Here is a 10,383-nt window from a genome sequence, read left to right as displayed (position 1 = left end):
GAGGAGGAGGAGGAGGAGGAGGAGGAGGAGGAGGAGGAGGAGGAGGAGGAGGAGGAGGAGGAGAAGAGGAGGAGAAGAGGAGGAGGGAGAGGAGGAGGAGGAGGAGGAGGAGGAGGGGAGAAAGGGAAAGCGAGAGGGAGAGAGAGAGGGAGAGAGATCTCAGTTTCAACCTGCTATAAATTATTCCAGTAATTAATACTAGGCGTTTTTCTTCACGCACGAACGCATTCCGGTATTCCGTTTCATTAATTGCTCATATGTAATAAAAACCCTTGCAGATCGATGAAGTACATCGATCGCGATTAACGGGATTGTTTCATTTCCATATGACAAAAATTACGCACGCCTTACGCGCGTATTATTGTACAATATACATAAGTACGCGAAAAGTAATTGCCGGATAAAACTTAATAATTATTCGACATGCATTTACTAAATACTGCTAAATATATTATTGCACTAAAATATTTCGTAGTAATAAATATAGTAGTAATAAATAATAAACATTGTAGTAAAAATATCCTAGTTGTTAATAACAAAAGAATATTTATATTTTTATTATAAGCCGATATTTTCAATTATCAAACTTAGATAATAATAAATCTTTCTATAATCATTAAAATATAAAAAAACAATTTCTTTACTGTCAAAATATCTTAAATAATTTTTCTTTTGCTGCTTAATAGCATTACATTTATTAAATATTCATAATCATAGGTGATGTTGGTATACAATACATAAATTTGAATTTTTGCAATAAGTGCGCAATGAGTTATACAATAAGTTAAATGTAACTTATGTTTACATTCCGAGTAAATAAACTATTGAGTCACGTTGCGAAAATACTAGAGAACTGATCGATTTGTTATTTCTGTAAAATTGTACTACTATGAATCATGAGGGTTTCAGCGAAGAAAAATAATCAATATGCTTTTTTGAGAAACGTACATTAATTATTTTCAGCATCTAGTAAGAGGGTAATTGGAAAATTAAGGTCCAAGAAAGAAAAAAATGTAATAGTTATATGGTTAATAAAATTTAATTAATTATATTGATCTGTTTATATATAATAATTAAATTATTAAAATTATTAAAAATTATTAAATTATTACATTCTTAATTATCCTAACGTTGCATATTATGCATTGTATCACTAATCATAGTATTATTATTATATATTATCAATTATAATTTGCAATATGATGAATAATACTAATATCTTGGAAAATGTAACATTAAAAATATAATTATTGTGAGAGTAACTCGGAAAAATGATAAATGCGTTGTGTTTCGAATATTATAAGAATGACAGATAATTACTTGCGGTTTATATACCTTGTAGCATCAAATGGAGCAAATTCCTTAACAAAACATCCCTTACTTGAATCATGGGGCATTCCCAAACAAATAGAGCATTTTATCATTTAATTGAAATTTATTTTAATTAAGTAATTCTGAGTAATATCTCGAAGGATCATTCGCGTTTCATTTAATATCCGTATCAGGTCAGTTACATATGATAATATCTAAGAAACTTTATATTTCTAGTTAATTATAATATTAATATCTCGTGACTCATAATTATATCATTCGAGTGATAGTTTCGTTCACTTAATTAAACACGTGGAATAATTGCTCTCTAAATTGTGATTAAAATTTAAATTTTGAAATGTAAATATAAACTATTTATGAATATAAATGTAATCAAAGTTATTACAATTAATTACAACTCCAATGCGATATATCTTCTTTTTCTCAACTTACTTGTCTGTCGTGCTGCATTTGTATTTAAAAATTAAAATCGCGACAACGAGTGTAGTGAGAATAGCGATGGAAAAGTTTGTTAATTCAATGAGACATCCGACCGACGAGTGCAGATTATTTTTCGGCATCTGGAATACCGTTCCATTTCCGGCTCGCCAGGACCAAACTATTTGTTCTGTGAACCGCGGTACATACAGAAACTTGTATTGTTTGCAGAAATCCATATCGATTATGCCTCTGATAATTTTCATCAGAATTCGGGGCTATTTAATTGTTTTGCGCATCTAGAAGAAAAAATTATGTTATTTGGATTAAATTAGTATCATTAAAAAATTGTGACAACTATTAATTACATTTTTGACGTGTGCGAATTAACAATTAATTATACACATAAAATAAATATCTCTATATCTAAAGATATATATATTTCTATAGAAAAAAAGTAGTACACATTTCAAATATTTATATAGATTTAATTGAATTACGCCAAAATATTCTAGATCCGAATAAACGTTACCGTTCACGTCATTTTTAAAAATAATTTTTTTAATATTATTTTTTGTATTGATGTCGCAATAACATCTCTGACGAATTATATAAATTTATATTCCGTTCAAGAAATTCCGCGCACCAAGTGACTTATTTTCGTCGAGCTCTTTGTGTCTTCTAAAAATATATCGAAATGTTGAATAACTTTGAACATTCGATAACGAGAGAGCATATGTGCTAATAATTACACAAAACTTTATTATTCATGCGTAACAATTCAGGAAGGTCAAGGACGAAATCGATAAAATAACAAAATTAAAGAAAATCTTAAATGAGGTACGCGGGAAAATTGTATTCTAACATCTCGTGAAATCCAAGAAAGAGAATTATAAGACACAAATATATATAAATATACTATTATTTACTATAAATAAAATATTTTTTACTGAAGACATAAAATTAAGCTTAATTACTTGAATTAATAAATTAAAATTGGATTAATTAAAAATTAATCGAGATGTTAGGATATGTGTTACTTATATGTTAAACAAATTCTCTTAATCCTAATATTATCTTATATTCATATTAAATATATTCATATTAAATATTGAGGATTATTCTTCGTAATAACAATCACACATTAATTGTTTTATCATTTGACAATTAAAAATAAATTAAATAAGATAAATTAAATAGTTACCTCTTAATTTTTATTCTAATTATTAGCAAGATGTACTTATTATAATAAATATTCTCGATTCGTTTTGAATCTATTCTATTAAAATATAAAATATAAAATACAAAGTGTTATAAATTATGCGGAAATAAAAAATAAACGTATTAATTTTTAACATAAGAGTTCTCAAATTTTTTCGATATGTATGATTTTTCAATATTTAGTAGATTTATTTGACAACATCAAATACTCTACCTGTTGACTAGATCGACATTCTTTTAACTTATCTTCTGATTTGTTTGATAAATTGTAACTGAAACTGGCAAGTTAATTATTTTCGCTATTTCAATTAACATTAATATGCGCGATTCACAGTCACAACGCTTTCACTTTTTCAAATAAATACAGGAAATTGAAACACTTGACTTCCGTTTGACACTTTCGGTTGTGCATGCCGCATGCGGCATTGACGAGAGACAGAGGAGTCACACGCGTTCTTTCCAATGGTTCGCGGTCTACTGAGATGAGATCTGAACAGAATGCCAATGGTAATTCCACGTGTATGCTGAATCACTGATGAAAGAGAAAATCCCCTGTGGATGTGGCAAAAATATTGAAACTTGTATGATTTTGAACTAAAATATTGATACATAACGCAAAACTGACTGCCATTTGCATTAAATGCGATTTTTCTCTTAAATAACACCTTAAGTTCTTTCTTTTTCATTCAGAATTTAGAAATTTGATTCTACAAAAAATAGAAAGAAATACAAAGAATTCAAATGTTTCAATTATTATACGAAATATTAAAAATAAATATTTCTCTAAATATAATAAAACAATGTTATGTTTTTCGATATAAGACGGTATATAATGTATTAATATTAAAATAATTTTAATGGAGGTTAAATAGTTTAATAAAATTATATATTATTAAGTTAGTTTATTATAATTTTATTAAACTATTTATATATAACTATTTATATATAATTTTAATAGTTTATTAAAATTATATATAAATAGTTTAATAAAATTATATATTATATGTAATAAGTCCCTACATTGAGAAGATTGTCAGGCAATAAATGATTTATAAGAATTTAAATTCAACACAAAAACTATTATCTATTTAAGCGGTGTCACAATATTTTTTTCTAAAACAAATAATATATGTTGAAATAATAAAATTTTCTCTCTCTCATAAATATAAAATAAAAATACATTTAAAATAAATTTTAGTTATTATATACGTAAGTAAATTTAATTTTGTTCCCTAATGTAATAAAATTTATGTAAAAGAATGTGCGTTAACGATGGATTCTTTGATTTTTTTTTGTTTTAGAGTCAGAAATAGAATTTAGAAAAATATACTCTTTAGTCCTTGATTTTTTGCCGGAAAACAAATTAGACAGACGCGCATCTTTGTTGAACGTCTGACATCTCAGGAGCCACATGGCATCTGTAATTGTATAACAAAATCAACCACAAGAATTGCATTGATCCTATTAATGGATCGATAGCTTTTCATAAATTACATTAGTCACAACTTAATTTTATCAGCGAAGAACTTCCCATTTACATCTTTTTTCGATGACCCTTTCATGTTTTGAACTTTTATCTTTATTCATTTTAATATATCTTAATACAAAATAATAATTCCTTTTAGTAAACTAAAAAAATTAAATTAATATTAATTAATGAATAATTGAACAATACACGATCTTATCGGGTAAACATTTGAAATACGTTATAATAGCGTTTCGTTGAGCACTATTTTGAAACATGATTTGCTCTATTTGCTTATCTAATGGATAATTAATTATTGACTGTAATTTCCTGTCTCGAAGCTTGTAATAAATTACATTTTCCAGTAAACGCATCGGACGTGATAAGAATCATCACTCGCTTCTAATACGTTTTTTAAAAAGTATATTATTCGCGAGTAATCAGTTTATTGCGTGTATAATATACTATTTATATAATATTTCTTAAGAAAATGCGTGCGCATATTATTCGATTTAATTAATTTGTTATGCTGCAAAGTGTGTCATATTAATAAATTAAAAATTAATTTTTAACGTTTTTAAGGACAAATACAATCATTTGACAGAAATCATGACGAAGATTCAATAAGAATCAATAACTTCTTTTAAATCTTACACACTTGATACTTTTATATGAAAAGTTTTAGTTCTAATTTACAATGTGTCCTTTACTCCTTATTTCTTGCTTTTTATTTCATGCCTTTTTTCTTTTTTTTCCGACCGTTTTTCTAGATAATCATGCTTCTTCTCGATATTTTTATAGATATTTTTATATAGATATTTTTATAAGACACATTTAGTATTGATTTCACAGAACTAAAATTTTGTTTCCACTATAAAATCTAACAATAAGAATAAATGAATTGCTTACTACAGGAAACGCCTGCCTTTTGATTAAAAAGTTAAATTAATAAACACATTTCAGAAATTCATTGTCTTTTTAATGAACTTATATGGTGCACATGGACATGTATTTTAAATTATATACATGTATTATGGATTACTTAATTATTACACATACATTAAGTATTTTTGAAAGAAATTTTTGAAAGAAATAGACGATGATCAATTCAAATGTGAGTTATGACGACTACACTTGCTGTTATAATGTATGAGCGCAAATTTGCACAGAATAGACAATGATAATTTTAAATGCTTTTTCATACCATTATAACACCTAGTATAGTTGTCACACTCATTCACATTTGAATTAATCATCGTCTATTTCTTTGCAAAATTGTATTATCCAATCTACAGAGAGCCTCAGGGAGAGAGTGGCAAACTCTCTAATCCAACCGGATCGCATTTGAGCCATTTTCGATAATGTATTGTCCGTTACTACGAATTGCGTACGACTAACTGCCTATCACTTGAAGAAGCGTTTGCTGTTTCAAAAAAATCATAGGAGGTCAAATATTAGGGTCGAAGAAATGTAAATATTGATATATTTAATATATGTGTATTAAGTATATCATCTTATCTAACCGATAGATTATATAATTCTACAGTTTATTACATGTTTAATAAAATTCTAAAACATATTATTAAATTACGCACAGAGAAGAAAAAATATTCTGAGAATGTTTTTTTTTTAAATATAAATTTTGTAATAAGATTATATAGTGTTAAATCAACATAACCTTACACAAAGAAATTTTATGTAGTTAAATAAAAAAAAATATATTGCGTTTCAAATTCAATAATAATTTTTATGATTTGAGAGAAAACAAATATCAGATAAAGATAACAACATCTTCAATTCAAGAATTTTAGAATTTCTTTAAATTGAAATTAAATCATATAAATAATCATAAATTGTGTTTAATTGTACCGTAAAGCAAGCTGTTTATTTATTTAATTTTAGTTTTAATTTTATTTTTTTTAGTTTTCCATAAAATTGATGTCGCCAGTGTATAGGAGCTTCCCGTAATCATAGGAACTTCCAAGCCGGAATAATGAGATCAAACTCAAGGTCTGAAAGTGAGCTCGAAACAGGGTATCGGAAAACCCATGAAATATCCGACAGATGTGATTTTAGTGCCATCGTTCCTTGCGGGAAAAGTTACAAATATTGACTCTCACGTGGTCACACGTTGTATCTACATATACATACCACTATATAGATACATTATACGTGTGACACGTGACAGTTAATACTTGTAATTTTTCCCGCAAGGCGCGATGACACTAAAATCACATCTGTCAGATTTTCCATAGGTTTTCCTACACTATGTTTTGAGCCCACTTTTTTCGTGACAGGCTTTAAATTTGATCTCCTTCTTATTACTCCGTATTCCAAGCCAATCCAAACGTCACGCGAAAAAAAGCTATGATCGTGATGATCAGTGGCGCTCTCACGTTTCTGTTCGACTAGATTCACTTGTAGAGCTGCGTTCGGAAATATCACTCGAGTGCCTCTGTGTTTTATCCTTGTTGTTCACCCAATGTTAAATAAGGATAAAGTGATATACAGAAGCACCTGGGTGATATTTCCGAACGCAGCTTGTGTGAAGTGTGTTTTGAAACACGAAGATGTAAATGTGTCATCCGTCGTCCCCTGTTCGCAGATGTAATGGATGTAACGGGTAATGTTGAGTAAAATGAAACGGTATGTCCCATTCGACGCAACTTTTTAGCGGGCTCATCCTTCTGTCTGTGATCGCGTTGTGCAATGGCGTGGACGCATACGAGATTGACTGCAGTAACTTGCGAATGGGACAGTACATTTGTCCTCATCCTGATTACGATTTCATAGATCCAAAGACGCAGCAACCCCGCGGCTGCACCAAGGAAAACAAGGCCAAAGGTAGGAGCTTGACTTCGAGTGCTGAGATTGGGATTTCGATGTATCCCTAACCTCAATCTCACACATTCTGACATCTCTGACGTTCTGTTGCTATATTTTCTCATTTTTAACGTTGTAAAATAAGACAGATGCATATCTTCTTGCATTCTCAAGAGAGTTAAGCGATTTAGGCAATTGGAACAATTATCTTCATATTTCTTTATTATATCTTGCGTTGCGCTGAACATTGCTTTTTATATTATTCAAAATATCATTTATTGTATTTAGAAGTAACAGTTTGATAACTATCTAGAATTACCTGGAATTTTTACAAAATTAAACTTGGATTTATATATTTTTAGTGCTATGTTTAGCTGCTGATGGCCTTATTTGTACAGAAACTAAGAACAACACTTTTAAAAAGGATATACCTTGCAAATGGACGTAAGTAATTGAGCTAACTTAGAGCCTCTTTTTATCAACTGTTTATTAACTGTCTCAACTTTTCATCTTTTTATAGTTTTAATAATTAGAAAAAGATCAAGAGTAAGTTATACCAAAATTAGAGTTAATTTACATTGAAAGAAATAAACTAAGCTGTAATAAATCTTCTGGAGTTGATAGTGTATCTGTTGAACTCATTCAGTTGTAAATTTTTTATTCAAAATGTCAATTTGTTATATCTGCAAATTGAATTATTCTTATTAAAATATACTTAATATTCATTCTTTTTTACATATATGTTATTTTGCTTTCTTGAAATTAATCAGTGCCTTTTAATTAATTTAAGTGTGTTTTACAGAACAATTAACTATATTACAGATTTTAGCATCAGCTTCAAATGATTAACTTTTAACTGGAACATAATCCTGATAATCCTAGAAATAATTTAAAAAGTAGTATTTTTTGAAACAATTTTTCAATACGTATTTACATTTAGATTTAGAAGCAATATATAAATGCTATAATAGATATTTATATTTTTTTCAAATAGTCTTATATCATAGATTAAGAATAATTTGAATAAGATTGAATTTGAAAAATTATTAAAGAAATGAAACTGATAACAAAAAGTTAATAAGTTCCTAGGTCAGGGACCTATCTTCCTTTAGTGTAAAATGTTTTTGTTACATTAAATATTTCAAGTTTATACAGTTTGTGAACTTTCACAAGTTGAATTGTTGTTTTCAGAAATGGATATTCATTTGAGACATCATTACTGCTATCGATATTTCTTGGTATGTTCGGCATAGATCGATTTTACCTTGGATATCCAGCTCTAGGTTTGCTCAAGCTGAGCACGTTGGGATTTCTTTTTCTTGGCCAGTTCGCCGATGTGATTCTGATAGCTACGCAAATCGTAGGACCGGCGGACGGTTCACACTACGTGATGCCATATTACGGTGCCGGAATTAATATCATAAGGAGCAACAATTTTACATACAGAGTACCACAATATGATTGCTGAGAGAAAATAGCATATTCAAAGCAAATTGTAAATGATGACTTTTCTATACACGCGCGCGCGTGTGTGTGTGTATGTGTGTGATATGTGTATAATTGTATACTAACCTTTGCTTTCATCAAGCAACAGTTGCATTCGGAAATGTCACTCGAATGCCTCCGATGCCTCGGATTCATCATCTATTCTTGTTTAATATTTAAACATTTAATATTTAAAAAAATATATATATAAAAAAATTAAACAGATGATGAATTCGAGACATCGGAGGCATCCGAGCGACATTTCCAAATGCAGCCAACTATGTATAGATTTTAGAATGAAATCCTATGTCATATATCTATATATATATATTTCAATGTAATTTATTCTTTATATTCTATTCTATAAGATGAACTGTGAACGTTAACTTGTAGATATTTATCTTTCAATGAAAAATATTGTATATATAAAGATTTACTATTGATTTACTTATCGCTAGCTGATGATTAATTAATAAACTGTTGTTTTTATTTCTAAAGTTCTCTGTTATTTATTATGCTTTTCAGTTACGATCAGAGTTTCTCAGAATGCAAATATCATGATAATTATACTCTTGAATTCCGCAATTATGACTCAATCGGCCTTGAACGATTTATCACGAAACTGTAAGCTATACCTCTTAATGTCGATGCATGGACGTAACTCGATTCGTGCGATTTCGCATGTATTTCTAATCTCTCATTCCTTTGATATAAATGCGAAAATAAGAAGCGTTTATTATTATTACTTCCGTTAATCCTTATTTTCGTGCACAGAGCTCGGTAATGACGTTTTGCGCACGAATACTTGCATTCTCGGAAATTCTAAGACAATGCCGACCGAAGATGTATCACGTTGCAATTTCGCATTATGTACATGTTAATCGGCACGTTTTCGATATGAAATGTATAAATCCACATATTTCTCTTCGTGACGAGTTCTTTAAAGTTCTTTAAAATTATTGTTTCATAAGAGTTGAAAAGACAGACGTGATTTATTAAATCGGGAGGACACATTATTGAGAGACGAGCCATTTCTCGCATTATGATTTCAACTAAGAAAATTCTACTTTTACCACTCGGAATTATACTATTAATTGCGACAATATATCATTCAAACCATTCTGGGGTAAGCAATTTGATCATTACTTGATGCATATCTACAGATCTAATTTTTTAAAATAGGATAAAGCTAGATTACATTATGAGAAAAACTTGCAAATCTAAGAATCAATGAAATATCGAAATATATTTTAAATGAAATAATAAATTACAAATATACCCAACAATAACAAAATGTCTGCAGCTTTCTAGCAAATTATCAGCAGGTTCAAGCAGAAAATGACAGTCTGCTATCAACTGCGTCCACATACTTGTGTTCTATTAATATTACTTGTCGATATAATGTGAAGATAAATTGTTGGCAGAAACTGAGCAGATTCTGCCGACATTATCTGACGCTTGTAAATTCTGTTACGTTTTTTTCTAGCAGTCTGCTAGAACAGTATTATGTACATCTAATTCTGTTGTTATTTTATTGGTATAGAGTGTAGCAGACATTTAAAAAAATCTGCTTTTTACAAACTTGGCTATCTGGGTATATATGTAGTATTTTTTTCTTTATATATATATATGTGTGTGTG

The 10,383-nt window shown here is 29.0% G+C and overlaps 3 protein-coding genes across 3 annotated transcripts in view; 2 read left to right on the top strand and 1 right to left on the bottom strand.

Annotated features, from left to right (window-relative positions):
• The window catches only part of LOC105618424 (ATP-binding cassette sub-family C member Sur), an 18,385-nt gene extending 16,370 nt beyond the window's left edge, over positions 1-2,015 (bottom strand). The window contains exon 1 of the mRNA XM_012199965.1: positions 1,765-2,015. Within this exon, the coding sequence (XP_012055355.1) occupies positions 1,765-2,015 (251 nt within the window). The remainder of the gene's footprint in view (positions 1-1,764) is intronic.
• A 5,068-nt stretch (positions 2,016-7,083) lies between these two features.
• On the top strand, positions 7,084-8,726 carry LOC105618289 (TM2 domain-containing protein CG10795). Its single transcript, XM_012199830.1, has 3 exons — positions 7,084-7,279; positions 7,621-7,702; positions 8,450-8,726. The coding sequence occupies exons 1-3, from the start codon at positions 7,084-7,086 to the stop codon at positions 8,724-8,726; spliced, it is 555 nt and encodes a 184-aa protein (XP_012055220.1).
• A 1,059-nt stretch (positions 8,727-9,785) lies between these two features.
• The window catches only part of LOC105618422 (GATA zinc finger domain-containing protein 12-like), a 4,795-nt gene continuing 4,197 nt past the window's right edge, over positions 9,786-10,383 (top strand). The window contains 1 exon segment of the mRNA XM_012199963.1: positions 9,786-9,869. Coding sequence (XP_012055353.1) covers positions 9,786-9,869 — 84 coding nt within the window.

The sequence above is a fragment of the Atta cephalotes genome (assembly GCF_000143395.1).
Source record: "Atta cephalotes unplaced genomic scaffold scaffold00016, whole genome shotgun sequence".
Taxonomy (NCBI): Eukaryota; Metazoa; Arthropoda; class Insecta; order Hymenoptera; family Formicidae; genus Atta; species Atta cephalotes.
The sequence above is the reverse complement of the archived record's forward strand: the minus strand, read 5'-3'. Positions and strand labels throughout refer to the sequence as shown.